The 18,308-nt window shown below is 46.8% G+C and overlaps 2 protein-coding genes across 2 annotated transcripts in view; both read right to left on the reverse strand.

The window, feature by feature from the left end:
* sptbn1 (spectrin, beta, non-erythrocytic 1) overlaps positions 1-11,933 on the reverse strand; it is a 63,995-nt gene extending 52,062 nt beyond the window's left edge. The window contains exon 1 of the mRNA XM_062566660.1: positions 11,765-11,933. The gene's annotated coding sequence lies outside the window, so the exon portion shown is untranslated. The remainder of the gene's footprint in view (positions 1-11,764) is intronic.
* A 3,539-nt stretch (positions 11,934-15,472) lies between these two features.
* LOC119213758 (acylphosphatase-2-like) overlaps positions 15,473-18,308 on the reverse strand; it is a 3,443-nt gene continuing 607 nt past the window's right edge. Inside the window, exons 3-4 of the mRNA XM_037464806.2 lie at positions 18,271-18,308; positions 15,473-16,095 (exon numbers count right to left, since the gene is read on the reverse strand). The exon at positions 18,271-18,308 is cut by the window's right edge and continues 72 nt beyond it. Coding sequence (XP_037320703.2) covers positions 15,981-16,095; positions 18,271-18,308 — 153 coding nt within the window. The 3' untranslated portion in view covers positions 15,473-15,980. The remainder of the gene's footprint in view (positions 16,096-18,270) is intronic.

Below are 18,308 nucleotides of genomic sequence, written 5' to 3' on the forward strand. Positions count from 1 at the left end.
CACGTTTTTGTTGAATTTACCATTGTCTCAATTTAAAGGCCCATCTACTTTTACATTTACACTTCACTAAAATACTTTTGAACAGATAAATACTTCCCCATATTTCTTCACACAGTTGCTTTAAAAGTTTGAGTTAAGTCATAACCACAAAAAAAAAGTTACTCAACTAATGTGCTGCTAAATAACCAGATTGGCCCGCTAGCTTACTTAGCTAGCGTGACCTAGCATGAATCAGCTTTTCATCGAGAGTACAATATGCAAATATGAAGCAACAGGTTTATAACTTTAGACAGGAATAACGTTAGCTACTTCTCTTGATAGCGAGCAGTTATAACGTGAGAAAGCCTTGTAAAAATGTGCGTTTATTTCAATATGAGCTGACGTTAGGTTACCCGGCTCGCGCTCAGGTGACACAAGCTAACGTTAGCGTTAAGTGCTGAAACGCTGCAATAGAATGACGTAGTATCGGCGCAGTGTACAGAAATAACTCGTAAGCTAATGTAGTAACGACATACCTTTTTATTAACACGTGTCGTGTTGCCATCTGCCAAGACCGAAATGCAGAACTTGAATGCTTCTTTCTCCGTGAGTTGGGTGAAGGAGCTTGTTTTTCTTAGCCCTGCACGTCCCGTATGCTAATTAAAAAGTCCATTTATGTCTTTTTAATTATTTATTTGAAGATGGAATAGCATTAAGCATATTATTGTAGTTACAATAAACCTACATCCATACACTATTCAGTGGTGACAGCAATGTATGCCGTTTATTGACTTATTATCTTAATATTAGCTTTTAGCGTTAGCGGCTAATCAAAGCCATAACCTTAATCAAAAAAAAGTTCAGCGGCTTGCCAAGTGCGTGCGTGTGTGTGCGTGTCTCAGTGTGTGTTCTTGCTGTCCCATCCTCCGCCAGTAGTGGCTGATAGTGAGTTACTTCTTCTGAGCACACTCTGTTTTATCTGTGGAGACCTCTAAAAATCCCACAGGACATTCCTTTGACCTCTATTTCACTGAATTTGGTGTACGAATTTTGGACCCCGCCCCTCACAATATAATAAAGATAAACGCACACAAACACACAACGCAACATTTGCTTCTGGGTTCATGCAGATTGCGGATCATCTCCACCTGGACCGAACGCCTCAATTTGGGTCCATTTGTGATGTTTCCACCTCTGCGTGAAGGGTTCAGCTGAGCGACTTGAGGAGTGGGAGTCGGTGCTGACACAACCGAGCGAGCGAATGGAGAGGGGGCGCGTTCTGATCGCTATGGAAACAGGAGTCCGAAAGTGAGGCCGGAGTTGGATGACCTGCTGCCGCCTGTTGCTGGTTGAGGAGTAGCGGAGAGTCATCAGTCAGGGGCGGTATGAAAACATGGTGTGAATCACTGCAAACACTCACATGCACACAGTCTTAAGTAAAACAAGATGTATTCAGGCCAGCAACAGACAGATGCACTCACTAACAACCTTAGAGATAATAACCAATGAAACCCCCAACTTGCACATCGAGAAATGACCGACTGGAATGATCCAATACAACCATAAAATATACAGTTACATATCCCAGTGGATAAAGACTTCTTTCCAAACCTAGTTTTTATCAACTGATTACCCGTTACATACAGAAAGTCTGTAGCACCTTTGGGGGTCAACTGGTCTTTAATGAGTCTTTAAGAGGCTGCTATTAATGACAAAATAAAATGTCCATCACTTTATAAAACGTACACTACTTTTTCTGTTGCATCGTGGGATCGTGCGACTCCACCATGGAGGTCAAAATGATTATTTGGACACCATTACATAATGGTGAATTGTGGACAGTATGGCGAGAAGAAGAAAAGAGCATGAGTGCTTCGAGCGCTGTGTGTGTGTGTGTGTGTGTGTGTGTGTGCTACAGTAGATGGATGGCGTGACGAGTGGGAGGATGTAGGCGAGAGAGTCGTTCACAACAATCATTTCAGGCCGCTCACATTTTCTAGTGAATAGTCTGCGTTTCTGACACGGGAAGAAGCACACGCGATGCGTTTGGCGTCCAGAGGGGTCAACAGTTTGGAGGAAACCGTTGCCAAGGCAACTGCCAACAGAAAAAGGAAGGTTTTATAGATTTCAACATCGTGATATTATGCTGTTCAGTCTCATCAAATCTTTTTTTATGTACCAAGGGGAGATACAATCATAACATTCGATATCCCGCCTGGAGTTTTCCCAATAATGGTCCTCTAGTATCCAACATCAAGTCCTCCCGCCGCCTCATGGGACAATTTGTTAAGTCAGCGTGCTACAGAGCGTGTGCGGAATCCTTAAACCTTTACTTTTAGGAATGCAAACCTATCACTTAAATACTTTCCATCCAAAACGCCCCGCTAAAATGATGTCGTAAACCTAGGGGAAACGATAAAAGCGTTTGTGTATTTTTTTTTTTATGTTACCCCGACGTCAAACGGTCACATGGTGCACCAGCCGGACGGATGCGTCCCTCCCAGACGGCGCCGTGGAGCGCAGACGGTGCGACCCTCGATAAGCGGGACGTGTCCCCGGACAAAAGGGCACAATTGCTCCCTCACGTGCGCCTGTGACTGACGCCATGGCTCAGCTCCTCGTGCAATCAGAGTCATTTTAATGAAGTTAAGCTGTAATCCGCCCAGCAGAGAGATAGCTGGAGGGGGGGGGGGGGGGGGGTTGTAGAAAGAAGCCCTTTCTCTCTACTCATTACGGCCCGTTTTCCAGTGAGAATCTGACCTTCAGACAGAAAGAAACACTTTGACGGGGAAACCTGAACTTTCCCCGAACCGGCGCGATGGGGAGGAGGTCAGAGGTCAGAGGGCTGACATTGTGACAGTTTAACCCGCTGCAGGCACCAAGAGGGAACGGACCAGGACTGTGATTGTTTAAATTGCTATGTTTGGGTACTGCAAATATGGCTGAGCAAAACTACAATAAGCTTAGCATGTTGGATGTATAAATATAATAATCACAATGTGGAGAAAATGACCGAACACCGTAAGAGATTTGTCAAAAGCATGAAACGACCATGATGCAGATCACCGAGTGGGCGGATGCTCTGCGCGCACACACACACACACACACACACTTTGTGTCTGGAGAAAGAGAGGTAAAATGGAAGAGGAGCAGTGATGAAGGAGAGCAGGGGCTTTAACGGTCGCCCCATTAGGCAGATAACCTCCTTTAGGAGCACTATCTCTGTATCACCTGACGCTGAACAGAGCCGATCACGACGAGCCAAAAAGAAAACCAGCACAGACCAGTTCTATCAACACAAACAGGCACGCGCCAAGTAGAGACCATTCAAAGACCAGCAGAACCAGTACAAACCACTACATGTCTGCATCGGTCCCTGGGTGTCGTAGTAGTAGAAGACGTTAGCAGGGGGAGAAGACTGTAGGTCAGGACGTCCAGAGATGAAAGACATTAGCGAGGGAACGCCTGAGGAGAGATGACGTGAAGGAATGTGAGGAGGAAGTAAGGAAACGGGGGGTCGGGCGGCGGGAGGAGGAGTGAAGCACTCGGGATAAACAGCCACGGTCGAGAGGACCCTTGAGACGTCTTTGTGATCCGTCCGTCTCTGTGAAGAGGAGGAGATGATGAAGTCTCATTAATAAACGCCAGATATGAAAGGACAGCTGCAGGAGCCCAGCCGGGTCGGTCGGTCGGTCGGTTCCAAACACGAAAAATAAATCAATTCACACCCGCCAACATGCGGTTCATTTTGAAGTTCATCCGCAAGTCTGGAGCGTAACGTATAAACAGAGCTGGATTAAATAGATCCGCCACATTAATGCAGGGAGTGATCTGCTGATAGGACCTTCGTATCCCCCGATACTCAAAATAAGCCCACTCCCTTCACTACTACGACTTACTACGGTGCAGCAGTGGGAAAAGGGGCCTGTGCTCCAGTTTCAGCGCGGTGAATGTTTCATGGAAGCAGATGAATGTTTCATGACGTTGGGAGGAGGAGGTGGTCTTTGTCTCAGGTCAGGTGGTCCACCTCTAAAACAACAACTGTTAAAAAAGGAAAGGATTTCAGCTTTGAGTCGACGTGATTTTACGTGGGCCCTGAACGCCTCGCACAATTCCCCGCTTTCATTTCATCTTGAATCCACAGTTTGAAGCCCTTCATGCGGTCGCTGCAGTTTCGTAACGTGAAAGGCAGCAAAGAGGCTGCGTCACAGTGGGTGTGTGTGTGTGTGTGTGTGTGTGTGTGTGTGTGTGTGTGTGTGTGTGTGTGTGTGTTCAATCCCCGGAGACTGGATCTGTTGACTGGTTTTCCCCAAACTCTCCACTAGAAGCAGGACGGATCACAGAGGAGGAGGAGGAGGAGGAGGAGGAGGAGGGTGGTGCAGCTGGGACAATGCCAAGCAGAAAGGGGGAGGAGAGGGGGGGGGGGAGGGGAGATAGTGGGAGGGACAAAGAAAAACAAAAAGGGAAAGCAATGACGACTTGTTGACTTCTTCCTCAAGTCCTTGATCACCCTCTCGTTTTCCCTCCTTTCTGCTCCACCCTTAAGTCTCCCCTCCACCCAGGACACCATCCTATCACACTCCGCACCCCACCCATCCTTCTCCCTCTTAATCCACACGTCATCTTCTTCCAAATCACTCTTTTCTTTAGCTGATTTGCCTTCTTTCTCACACACACCCTTATCTACACACAATGTTATCTACACTCACATTCTAGTTTTAAAACTTAAACAAACCTTTGTGAGAACCTGTGACGATGAACTATTAATGCTCCGTGATATACATTCAGAGTCCTGTGGGATCTATGAGCTTCATGCCTCTTAGTTCTCACGACAGCTAATGTCAGCATCCTACTTTACTGCCTCCCATTCATTATTGATTCTTTCTAATGCAGAACATGAATAGGAAAGACATAACTTGCTTATCGCAGTCTGAATAATAACAGAAGCTTGAGGTATTTGTAGGCACACAAGCGCAGGCTCGAGTCAATAAAGATTTCATTTGAATATCACTTTTCTTTTTGAGCGTTAAACCGACAAAAATACAGAGAGAAATATTTGTTCAGTACTTCATCTCTGGGCAGCTTCACACCTAAAATAAAACTCAACATATGAACACACAGAGCGGTCCAGCTTGGAGGGGGAGGGTGGGGGGGGGTGTGTCGTCATGGCGATCCATCCCATCATCTCCATCTGGCCAGCTGCCAGCTTAGACTTTCACTGCCTGACCGGGCCTCTCACTCCCTCCCTCCCTCCTTCCCTCCGACCCACAGTCCTGGCCGGCGCATGTTGCAGTGCATTGTGGGATGTCAGATCTAATCTGTTCCACAGGATGTATGCGTGTGTGTGTGTGTGTGTTGTACTGTAGTTCTTTTGTTCCAGCGCCTGTATCCTGCTGATCACGGTGTTAGAGGAGGATCAAACACATTCCTCAGCGGTGCAGGTTAGGGGCCGAGCGGCGGCTCACCTGTCTCCCTGACCCGCCTGTCCTCTTAGAGCGACAAAACGCACAAATCACACCCTGGGCGTAAGAACGCAGTCCGAAAACACCCGGGGTGTCATTTCTACTAGCCAAAGTACAGAAGCACCAATACATAATTAGCATTTGATGCGGATACTACGGTCGCATATTGCATGTTAGCATGCTAACGTTTGTTCATGCTAACATTTGTTCATGCTAACGTGTGTTCATGCTAACGTGTGTTCATGCTACGTTAGCCTGTCGTAGTCCGCTGGTGTCGACGGGGATTCGGGATCCAGCCGTGACCTCATTTGTTTTTCTTTGTGGTTTCAAATTGTCCTCGTTACACAGTTCAGTTACTAAATGCTCCTTTTAATCTTTGTTTGCAGGAATAAAAAAAGGTTTCCATCCATCTAAATGTTGGTGCTCTGAATTAAAGCTTTTAACTCTTCGTTATAGCCCCCTCAGATGAAATAATCCCACCGGGCATTAAATCTCTCTAAATGTTGTTGTACAGATGGACAACATGGAGGACGGCAACAGAGATCCGAGATGTGCGTTTGTGTGTGATCCTTATGAATGTGTGTTAGGTCAAGGACGTGTAACTCCTCCCCCTTACGCGTCCCACGGCGCCGGACTCATTTCCTAAGAGGCCAAGTGTGTCAGCGGGTATTTGTGGGCAAGGAATACGCTGGTGTAAAGCTCCTTCATATCCCTCTGCACGCACACACAGGCAACAGCCCACTAACAAGAAAACATTTCTTACTCAGTAAGGGTCACCCAAAACCTGAGGAGCACAAAAAATTAATTTAAAAGAAGAAAAAAAAGGTACCGTCCAAAAGATCACGTGACGATAAAAATTAGAAATCTCATACACACTGTGACAAATTGTAAAGTAGCATATGATGTAACCAGAGTTCGAATTACACCTCCACCCTGGAGACGAGGCGGGGGGGGGAGGTCATTGATGTAATACTCTCCATCGTCATGGCAACAGAAAAAAAAAGAAAAAAGAAAAAAGAAAAAGCTGCTAAAAATCTTCACTGAATTTCCAGGAAAACCTTCCTGAGCGGAAAGTGACCCAATCGCATGAATGATGACGTCCACTTTGGGAAGGAGACTTCAGGCCACAGGCACGCCGATACCGAAAGAAGACGGATAAAACCCACACAGCTGTTCATACAGTGGTTCCAGATTCATGGCCAGCTTCACTGTGAAAGGAAATGGGAACCATTGCTGGAAAGAGAACCCCGACACCCAAGAGCTCGAAGTAACACTTATTTCTGCTCTGCTCGAGGTATTGCAGAGAACATCTGCAACAAAAAGAGTTTGGTTGCACTGATAGCGTATGAACTTTACTCAATGAACCACGGAGCCCCGCCCCCAAACCCACTGATTCTTGGCACGGAAGAAACGGAAAAGATGCCCGACAGGTGTTCGCTGGACAGGTGGAGGAGTGAAGGTGGAGGAGTTGAGCAGCTGCGGATCACCAGAGAGAAAATAATAATAACGCAGTGTGCACGACACACGCACCAAACATCACAGCTTCACCCCCCCACCCCCCCAACTCAAACAGGAAAACGACAAAACATTTCCTGCATGCTCTGGTTGAAAATCCACAATCACCCATTTTTCCCATGATGCCGTGCACCGCGCGGCGCCTCCCCCGGTGTGCCCTCACCCCGAACCTGCCGGGATTCGACCCCGGCGAACCTCAGGCACATCACCGCCGGCCGCCCTCTGCGGGTAACAACGGCGACAAAAGGCAGACACACAGATGGCGGTGCGTTGCCTGACCACATCTGGAAAGCTGAAACATTTCATCCATCAGGAATGTGAGCTCAGTGTGTGTGTGTGTGTGTGTGTGTGTGTGTCACAGAGAGAGACACGCCTTTGGCTACATGGAAATCAAATTAAATGGAGCGCTGTTGAAGGTCAACGCAGAGAGTGTGTGTGTGTGTCTCCCATCCGCCATTCAAAGTAAACACATGCAGACAACGCGTCGCACTGCTAATGCGGTCACACACTTGTGATTTGTGACAGAGGGGTAAAAGAGAGGACTTTAATGGGTTTGAATAAAGTTTAAAAGCAAGTCGTTGGCTCTGCAGGGACGATGCACGAAGAACAAAGGTTCAGTGGCACTGACAAAAGGAAGGAGGAGAAAGAGACAAAGAGAGCGGGTCACCGGTTTAGCATCAGAATGGGTGCAGATCTACATCAGAACAGGTTTTACTGTTAAGGCGCTAACGAGCCGGAGGTAAACCGGTCGGTGTCAAACCAATCAAACGAATCAACGACGACCGGATATATTCACAGATGCAGTATCAGAATTATTGTTAAACACAAGGACTTTCTCAAGTTTAACTTTTAGGACTTTTGCAGGTTTTCCACTTCAAAAAGTCTTCAAAACACATTTCATTTTTCATTGATATCACGCGGGTGTAAATTTACGACTGTTTAGCCGAGCGTCTTTCATGATCCGTCAATGAACGTCAATTTTACCCCCCCATTGATGAGAGTCTAAGCTGCAGCTTTCAACACCTGGGGGGGGGGGGGGCTTTCTGAAGGTGGAGGTGTGAAGAGAAATCGCTTTGCGGATCTTTGAACCCTGCCGAGGTTTAACATCGTCACCCCGAAGTAACCCGGCTATTCAAACAGGGCCAAACGAGGCCGAAACCTCAGAATGTCTGTTCCAAACATGCCATGCGTCACTGATATAAATAAGAGTGTGTGTGTGTGTGTGCATGTGTGTCTCCTCCCACGCAGTGTGACTTGTGCTTTGCCGTCGGCTTTAAATACAGATAATAAAAAAACCTGCGTTGGACGCGTGATCGGCGATGCCGCTGCGTTCCTTTAACAGCTTTACACTAGTACGACTTACACAGACATCCACCCTAAAGACGGGAGGAGCGGCGGCGGCGGCATGGTTTGTAACGCCCACGTCGCCATGACAACCAGCCACCTGCTGATGCAGACCAGCGAGGCGGGCGAGAGCTGCAGAAAACGCCAGTAAGTCAACGGTGGACCGTGTGATAAAAACCTGCAGGTTTTTGTTGGACATTTTCCAGAACATTCCTCTTCTCCCCCTCCTCCTCCTCCTCCTCCTCCTCCTCCTCCCCCTCCTCCTCCTCCTCCTCCTCTCTGGGAATGTTTCTCAGCTGGTATGTTTAACTCCTGTCCTCCTTTTTCTCCCTCTCTGCCGGGACTACATTGGTCACACCTCCTCCAAAATAAACCTCAGTTTTCTGTTCTTCTTCATTAGTGTTGATGTTGACACCATTTTGTTTTAGTTCTCCTCGTATCTAACGTTCCCTCCTGCCTCCTGCCCGGGTTTCCTCCTCTCCCTCCATCACACTGTCCTCAGGCTCCCTCCTCATGATGAAGTCTGCTGCTTAAGGTTTAAGCCTCCGAGGAGTGACGGGGGGGGGGGGGGACGGGGGGGGGGGGGGGTTGAAGGAGGAGGTGTAAACCAAGCTGGCTGCCGTCACAGAAAAAGATCCCTGAGAACATTTTTCAACAACATCATTTTTTTGTTTGTGTCCATTTTTATTGTATTTTTAACAAATTTGGATTCATTTCATCTGGAGTTAAGACACCCCCGAATCCTGTTTCACAATTTAAATCAGGACAACTCTGAAATTTAAGAAGCAATGCAGATGGAGCTGGGGGGGAGGGGGGCATAGCTTAAATATTAAAGTAAAATGGAGCAGGGGGAAGTAAAGTAAGTGCAGGAGGCAAAGCGGGAAGGGGTGAAGGTAAAGACCAGTAAAAGTCAGAGAGGGGAGGGGGGGCCAATTGGAGAGGAGGACAAGGAATTAAATTAAATAAATAAATAAAACATTGTGTGAGCGTGCTGCTGTATCAGAGGAGGGCAAAAAAGCTTCTCTAAGAAGAACAAGAGAAAGACGCTGATTCATTGCTTTGAGCCCATCAGACATGGAGGAAACTTCCAGAAAACAATCAATGGTGGCATCTGGATCGGGCCGGCCTTCCCTAAACCTGCCTCCTCTTCATCACCACCAGCTCGTCGATGGAGAGCAAATTAAAAAATAAACACAGTCTGAGCCAAAAGGCTGCCAGAAGCAACGCTCATGTCTCCTGCTGGAGAATCAATTCACTTAAAACGTCCCTGCAGAGAGTTTATGAGCAAAACATCTTCATCAAACCTGCTGATGGAAACTGACTGCATAGGATTTCATATAAAAAAGGATTTAATTTAATTCACGTTTGCCAATAAAGAAAAGAAAAAGAAAAGCAGCTCGCTGCAGAAACACCCCAGAAAATGTTTGCTGCGCGGGGCTTTTCGTCGGCCTCTTAATCAAAATCACATTCCCCACAAACCCCTGCTGCAGCCCGCTCTCTTCCCCCCCCCCCACTTCTGGCTGCGCACCATTTCATTTAAAGAGCCTGTAAACACAAACAGCGGGTCCGCCTTCTGACGGCAGCGTCAGCCAGGACGTCACGTGGAAAATAAAACCCACAGAAAAGTCAAAGTCCTCAAGTTCCATAAAACTCACAGCAGCAGATGACGACTTCATGTTGAACTCACAGATAAAAACGGTGGGGGGTCTTCGTTGGGGGGAGTCGTACGTGCTAAAAGTAACGTTTAGCGGCCTTATTGTCTCCTGAAGGAGGTCTGTGAATGTCCTCGTGTGATGTCACTTGTGTTTAAAGTCCACCAGTCTAAAAAAAGTGGGAGGTTGGAAGGAAGGGAGCCAACGAGGCGCTAACCAGGCTACGTTAGCCGCTACTAGCTTAGCACACGCTAACCTCAGGCACAAATGTGTACAGTCGAGTTGCATTATGGGAAATGTAAACCCCAGGTTTTGAGTGTGGAATAAAAAAAATAATAAAAAAAGGACAGACAACCAACAGCACTAAACCTTTCCATTAATACGCATAAAACAATGTTCTGGAGAAATTTAGTGCCCAAAGCAGACTCCCCCACCTCAGTGTCCTTCTGCCCTGATGACCTTCGACCTCACCTACGAGAAACCAGGTTCGGAAGCAAACAGTTAAACCTTAAGGAAACCTTAATAGAATTGAACCAGAAAATACACAAAAACTGATTTACTGTCAAACTTGAAGAGTTGAGCCTGGTTTTACTGCAGCACGGCGAGGGACGTGAGAACAAGTCGACGCCTCAGTGAGACGTTTTCAACAAGTGTCCAAATGGTTCCCTTGTAGCATCAAAGCAGTAAAGAGAGAGAGAGAGAGAGAGAGAGAGAAAAGGGGGGGGGAGGCTATGAGCACAGAGAGGGGAGGAAACCATGATAAAAGGGAAAACCTGTGGAGAGAAAGAGGAGATAAGTGAAGGAGAAAGGAAGCAACAAAATGAGGAGAAGTGAAAAAGGAGGACAAATGAAGGAAGGAAAGGAGAAGGAAGATTAGGAGAAAGGGAGAGGGGAGAAATGGAGGGAGGAGAGGGAGCAGCAGTCCAGCCTGTATCTGATTACATAATTTCTCTTACAGGATTTTTTTAAAAAGAGGTCTGCGCCAAACAAAATAATGCCTCAAAGCAGCAGCGTTTATACTGTAAACGTACTGAACTAAAACAGGTGTAAAAATCACTGCCGGAACGCCTCAATAACTCATGAAAGGAGATAAATGAAATAACCAAAAACAAAACATCTGTATAATCTTATTTACAACCACTGGAGGAATATCTAAAGCACGCTGGCGTCGTTTAGAAATGACTCCGCTGTACAGACACATGTCACGTTAGTAGTTTGAGGTGCTCACAGGAATGTTACACAAACGAGTGCACAGAAGGTCACTGCAGGAATAATAGCACCACGAGAAGATTCTGGTGGTTTTGCTCAGAGGCTCTGAGGTCAGCAGAGGCGACCACGCCTGCACCACCACCATCTCCATCAGACCTCTGGGTGGAGATAAACACAGAGAGCTGCAGACTCCATCTAAGCAGCGCACTGGCGCACTGAAGCCAACACACACACACACACAAGCACAGACACACAAACACAACGCATGGAGAAAAGAGCGGGGGTGGGGGGGGGTGAGAGACACGGCCGGGGAGAAGAGGGTCGCTGCCCGGCGTCTCTTTGTGCAAACAACCCGCCGCTGCACCGCGATCCACAATCGACGGTTCCGCTGGTTTTAATCGGGGGCCCGAGCAGCGGAGCCCGGCGCGAGGAGCCTCTGAGCCCGCGGCAGCGGAGCGGGGGGACGCGCGCGCGCATCTCCCCGCCGTGGCGTCGCGGTGGATGTTGGATGCCCGCGGACACAATGAAGGGAATCCGTGCCGAGATTTAGGGCGGGCGGGCGGGCGGCGGCGGGTGAAGCAAACGCGGCGGGTCGACGCTCACCTGTAGGCCGGCAGAAGCGCAGTGGAGTCCCGCTCGGAGTGAAGGACGGACGCCGGACGGACTGCTGGGAGCTCGGAGCTATAAAAAAACCACACACAACGCGAGCAGAGCAGAGAGCCCTCAAATCTAGCAATCCCCCTCCTCTTCCTCCTCCTCTTCCTCACCCCGCCCCCCCGCGCTCTGCCGTTACTCGGCCCGGACTGCAGCGCCTGGTGTGTATGGTTCACACACCCCGCTGCCCCGGCGGGGCGGCTCCGTGAGGGTTCCTCACTGACCAGGAAAATATATATAGTATAGTATTTTACAGACTAGTTTGACATATAGCATACTTTAGTAGAATACTATAAAATACCTTCTTTTTTTAAGGGTTTCTATTTTGTCTTCTTTGTTATAAAGCACTTTGGAGTTTTAGTCTAATAAGTATTTAGAGTGATGTTTATTAATGGGATTATTGTTGGCATAGTAGTTTAAGGCTAACGCAGTAAATTACAGAACATTCACTGTCATCCATAAATCAATTCTAAGCCTTTTGTTTATCTGTAATATAGATTTAAATGAGAATATACAGTAGTGTCCATCACTATACAGATGTGAATCTGCAGTGCTGCATGAATGAGACACACAAGTCAAAAATATGTTAATCAAATTCATTTAATTAACTTTTTGATAGTTCTTTAAACACCAGGGGCAAGTATGAACTATTTGGATTTTGACGTGTTTATATCTTTGCTAATTTGAAAACACTTTTATGAAAAAAAAGTATGTATGTTTAAACACACTTTAGCTGAGTAAAAAAGTCAAATAAGGTAAAAGATGTCCCTGCTGTTTGTATTATTGATATTAGCTCTACACACATATACATTACCCTGCACTTTGCAACTTTATGTACGTCTGTTTAACTGCATTTTGTTGCATAATTACTAGAACTATGTGCATTGGGCAGTAGGACTTATTAACTGGATTGATTCTCCTTGGTCATTCACTGAATGAGTAAAAGGGAAAGTGACAATGCATTTTTCAGGATCGCGTTGGTTCGATTGGATTATCTCCACCCGCTCGAAGTTGCAGAGCGGTGCATATGAAGCGCTTCCACCAAGAGCCTGAGTGAGAGGCGGAGATTCAACCAGCACAGAGCAGGAGGGAGAGAGTCTGCAGAGGGAATGATCCCACACAGACCCTTAAAAGTTAGGGATGAGTGTGTCGCAACAGAATGCATATATGTATGTATACATAAATATACAGGAAAACATAAAGGAGACCCATTTCAACTGGTCAACATCTACTTGTGCAGGTTAAAAGGTTAAATTCTATTTGTTTTTTCCTATTTGTTAGATCTGTCCCAGACATCTAAGAACATCATCATATGTTATTCTGTATATTATTGTATGCTGTATGTGACAAAAACATTTGATTTGATGATTTACAGAGGCACATCGAGGATGTGAGGGCTACGAAACTGACAAATGAAACTCTTATATCTCGTTGCGGTGAGATAAGATGAGATAACTCATCACACACACACACACACACACAGACAAACACACAAACTGAGAACGATGCATTCTGGGTTTGAAGGACATTCAAAGTGTGCTGACAGCAGTGTGTGTGCGTGCATGAACAGTGTGTGTGTGGCAGAATGTGATCCGGCCTTGAAGGTCTTTCTTGGCTGGGGATGACACACACACAGTTTGCTCAGCGTGTCTATGTGTGTGTGTGTGTGTGTGTGTGCAGGAGATTGTCACCCAGATACCAGACACCATGTAGAAATGTCCAGCAGGCCGCAGCCATGTTTGTTTTGAAGCAGAGGATGTGGAGGAGAAGGTCAAAGGTCACAGGGGTGATTCCCATCACTCGGCAGCTGCATGAGAGCAAACCGGAGGTTTCCCTTTTTACACTTGTTGTCGTTTTATGACCTCACTAAACAGCTTCAGAGAGGTCAGAGGTCACAGCATGCTGGGATACAATTGTTTCATCTTAACGCATCTTTCCATGTTTGTTTTGTTTAGTTGTTGTTGTTTTTGTTTAGAATTGGCATGTTCGGCCAGAGGCGGTCACTCAGTCAGGGTCCGTCCCCCAAAGAGCGAGCTGTCCCAACACATGCTGGTCCCATCGCCATGACACTCAGGGTGGATGTTCATGGGAACGCTCACTATGCCATTGGCCCCTCCCCCTAATTCCCAAGACTTAAAGCATTCATTTCCTTATCATAGCAGCACGCAATTATGATCTAATGTCCAGCTGAGCAGACAATGAAGGCGCTCTTCCCCTGCGTGCGTTCTTATCCGAGCTTCCCGGCTGCACAGAAAAAGAAACTACTAGGCTGCGATGTGCACAGGTATGCATTAGTCTTTGTGTGAATTAAGTGATTAAAAAGAAATAATTCTATTAAGAGTTCAGCTTTCTATCAGAATGTGTTTGTGTCACTTTTCTTTCTCTGGAATTGTGTAGAATATACGACTGAAACCTGTTAAAAAAAAGTCTGACAGCCCATCAGTTTTTGTGCAAAATATTATGATCATTTTTGTCAGAGCAGTAATTTAAATAATATTCCAAATAGTTTGAAATAAAGGGCTGAATGCTTTCTTTATGTAGCGTCAAGTCCTCTGACGGGAATAGAACCCAACAGAACAAACAATGTTGCTTCTGTTAAATGTCAGTGTTTCTTTGACAGCAGAGTGGCACGCAACTTCAGCATGTTGCCTGGCAACAGCCGCTTGTCAGCGCCCACTCAGGTGTGTGTGTGTGTGTGTGTGTGTGTAACATGATGAATAAGACTAACTGTGTGGGCAGTTTAAGTGCTTGGCAGATATTCAGAAAAGAGAAAAAAATAGATGGATAGAGGAAAGAAAGAGAAGCAAAAAGGAATTTAGAGAGGAAATAATAAGTTTTAGGGAGGAGGAGATGAGAAAATAGCAAATTTACAGGAGAGGAGTGAAGGAAAGAAGAAGTTTGGGGAGGAGGAGAGGACACTCGAGAGGAAATAAGAGAGAAGAGAATTAGAGAAACGAGAAGACGCCCACTTCTGTTGTCAGCAGAGTGCCGTTTCCATGGTGACCTTAATGGGATGCCAAGCTGGTTGCTCGGTAAGGTGGAGGCGGAGGAGGAAGAAGAGGTTGAGGCCGGTGGATTTTTTTCCAGCTTTTCCGCAGTAATTCTCACTCTCATGGCACAAGTATAGGAGTGTGGGGGCGGCTGTGTTTTTTTCGTTTTTTCTTGCTGAATTATTTTCACCAGATTTTGCAGAGAGCAGAAAGTGTAAAGATGACTGTCAGAGATGGAGGATCGTGAGGTTTATGGTTATGCTTTTAGTTTTTATATTTGAGTCACCTGCAGAGTGAACGCTTCATTATTTACCTGCTTTCCTCCATGTTTGTTTTGTTTAAAGCAGGAAAAGACGATCCAGCGGTAACATAACCAATGCACCGTATGCACAGAAGGGTGTCTGGGAGATCTCACGTAGCACGTAGCTTAGCATAGCTCCTTTCTGGCGTTTCCATGATAACGGATGGAGGGTTATGTAAGCATGTCATTACATTAAGATCCAAAACACACACTGACACCTCCCTCCGGCCCACGATTGTGTGTTTGTGAGTGTGAGTAATGTCTCAGGGTGGGTCGGCATGACGACCACGAACAGTGTATCCAGGGAGAGCTGGTCTCCGAGCGCTGAGTGCACACATACAATTTCCCTCGAGAGCAGATATTTAATGAGGAAGAAAAAAAAAGGATTAAAAGATCACTGATTCACACACAGACTCGCTGTGTATGACAGGACGCTCGGTTCCCGCTGTGTCACCGTCTCTGTTGTTGCTTTCCGGCCGATCAGGAATCCTCTGGCAGTGAGTTAATTGGATCAGAGGGCCTAATCGCATCACGTGACCACATGGTCGGCCTGTGTTTGTTTACATCGTACACACGGTGGTAGATTTAATGAAGAGCCACACACTGATCTGCTCGGATCAAACCATCACGGTGATTTAAAGGGTCCTTTCGATCATTTCAAGCGTAAGTATCACTTCTTTTTTTATTATCAATGAAACATTACGGTGGATTTAGTTATTTGTCAAGTGACTTCCAGCCTGAAACGCTCGACCGTCCTTCTACAAACCAACCCAGCTCCAAGAGTTGCCCTCCATAGACCTCACGTCTCAAGTCCCTGAACTGAGCGAAGCGGCGCAGGGTGGAGGAGGTCTTCGGGGTGCGTTCGATTCGTCGGTCAGAAGCGCGTCACGAAGCCGGAGAGCTCCAGCTCGTCGACTGTTCTCTGGTTGGCGAAGGAGGCTTTGGTGATCCGACTGGTCGGACTCCCCTCTTCACCCAACCACCGCTTCCTGTGGAGGACACAGACAAGGGCTGCGTACGTCATTTATTCAGACAAAAAGCCGCTCACTTTCACTCATGTGATGAAGCTAATTTCACATCCACGTCAGGAGCCAACAGGAAGGGCCGAGCTGTGATCACGGAGCCGTGATTTTGGGACATTTCCTTCACGACCGAGGTAGTCCTAACTATGAGGGGTGGAAAAAATGCAGTGGAACAAAATGTATTAATAACCGACCAACGTCACTGTGGGACTAAAATGTAGACAAAAATAAAAGAGTTTATACGTCCTTCACCACCAGCTACCGAGGGGTCAAGCCTCCATTTGGACCACCAGGGGCATGATGGGGAAATAAAACAAACATTCCCTCGGATATATTTAGCCCTGAGAATGGAGCGTTCTGCAGCAGAAAGCCTGTGTTTTAAATCACAGGGATGCTTTTGCTACGGCGTGTGTGTGTATTTAAGGAGATTTCAGGGGATCAGGGTCATGCCGATGCACCGAGGGAAGCTCAGCGAGAGGATGGAGAGGGAGGAGCGGAGATCAGCTGTCCTACTTTTTTTTGGGGGGGGGGGAAACTTCTCCGTCTACCAATCTGCTCTGTATTACTCTACTCACTACTACACACACACACACACACACACACACACACACACACACACACAGCGCTCTTCGTGTTAAGTCTCCTTTTTCCATTATCCCGCAGAGGAGGCCCGGTGCTGCTCTGCCTCCATCGCTGACCTGTTGACCTGTAAAGGCTCAAGAGGCCTCTCTTTCTTCTGGAAACCACCCACTTCTTCACCTCCACCCTTTCTTACCATTTCTAAAACCGCATGTTCATCTCCTTCCTTCATTGTCTCCTCCACACTCTCCTCCCTCTCTTATTTTCCTCCTCACCGCCAGGCCAGCACTGTTCCTTTGCCCCTCCCTCTCCTGCACCTCCTCCCTGTCTCGGCCCAGAGGAGCAGCTGCTTCCTGACTCCCAGGCCCTGCAGGAAGTGAGGTCGTGGTGAAAGTGGAGTCCACAGGAAAGACGTGAGAGTGAGCGCGTCAACGCGGAAAAGATCAGCGACAGAATGGAAGGAAATAGTGGTGTGTGTGTGTGTGTGTGTTAGTAGATGTGTGTGTATGTGTGTCTGTAGGTTTCATATCATCAATAAAGGCGAGTGTTTATAAAAGTCAAAGAGGGGCTAACAATGTTTTTTTTTTAGCTATTTGACTTGTGTTAAAAACTCTTTTTCATGTGCATGTTTCTTGGTCAAAATAAAGCTGATAACACACTTTCAACACTTCAGTTAAAGGGATAAAGGGATGATGTTCTTCATGTGAAGGTGGTCCAGCTGTTTGCTTCACTCCAGTGAACTGAAGCACAGGGGAGTTGGTTTTGACTCCCTGTTGGTGCCGGGTGGACGGGGTTACTGGGCCTTAAGCACCGTAATCATTGTCCGAATACCCCCCAAATATGAGGACAAGCACATGAGAACAAAACCAAAAGAATAAATCACTGATGGTTCAATCCAACATGTAAATAAAGAGAGAGACTAAAAATGACATTAGTTTACAACTACGTTTACTAGCAGCCTCGTGTTGTAATGCAGTGTTTGTAAAAAGAAAGAAAGAAGTGATCTAAATTACAACAGAGAGCACTCTGCCGCCGAAGACAGTGATGTCATCTCGGGGAGACGTCCACACCCCTGTGACGTCACTCCCACCGCGCAGGGGGGGGGGGGACGTCAAAGCGGAGCGAGCTCGGGCGTCATAGTGAGTGATCGATGGTTCTAACTATCGATTCATGCGAGCTGGTACTTGAACACCCAACGGATCCCCGCTGAGGTGAAACAGGAGGGAGAGACCTCTACTGTTGTTGTGACGGTAAAGAGCGCCACCTGGAGGCCCCGAGGAGAACGACCACGGTCTCCTGTTCAACTGAAGGAATTTGCTCTTTGTAATAAAAACATAACGAAAAGACCAAATGTATCAATTCATTTGAGTTTTAAATCAACATGTCTCTACGGACCTGTGTCGTAAATGTGATTCCAGCATGATTACAAAAATGTATATGGTCTACTTTAATCACATGTCCGATGTTTCCACACAATAGTTAATGCATTTCAAGTGTGCAGAACCTGCATTTAGGCAAACGGGACCCTGTCCACAAGCTGTCACTGGGCCACTTTGGACTCACATCTCGTCCACCCTGTGAGCGGGACCCTGGACCTGTCC

Source organism: Pungitius pungitius, chromosome 13 (genome assembly GCF_949316345.1).
Source record: "Pungitius pungitius chromosome 13, fPunPun2.1, whole genome shotgun sequence".
In the NCBI taxonomy this organism is placed as follows: Eukaryota; Metazoa; Chordata; class Actinopteri; order Perciformes; family Gasterosteidae; genus Pungitius; species Pungitius pungitius.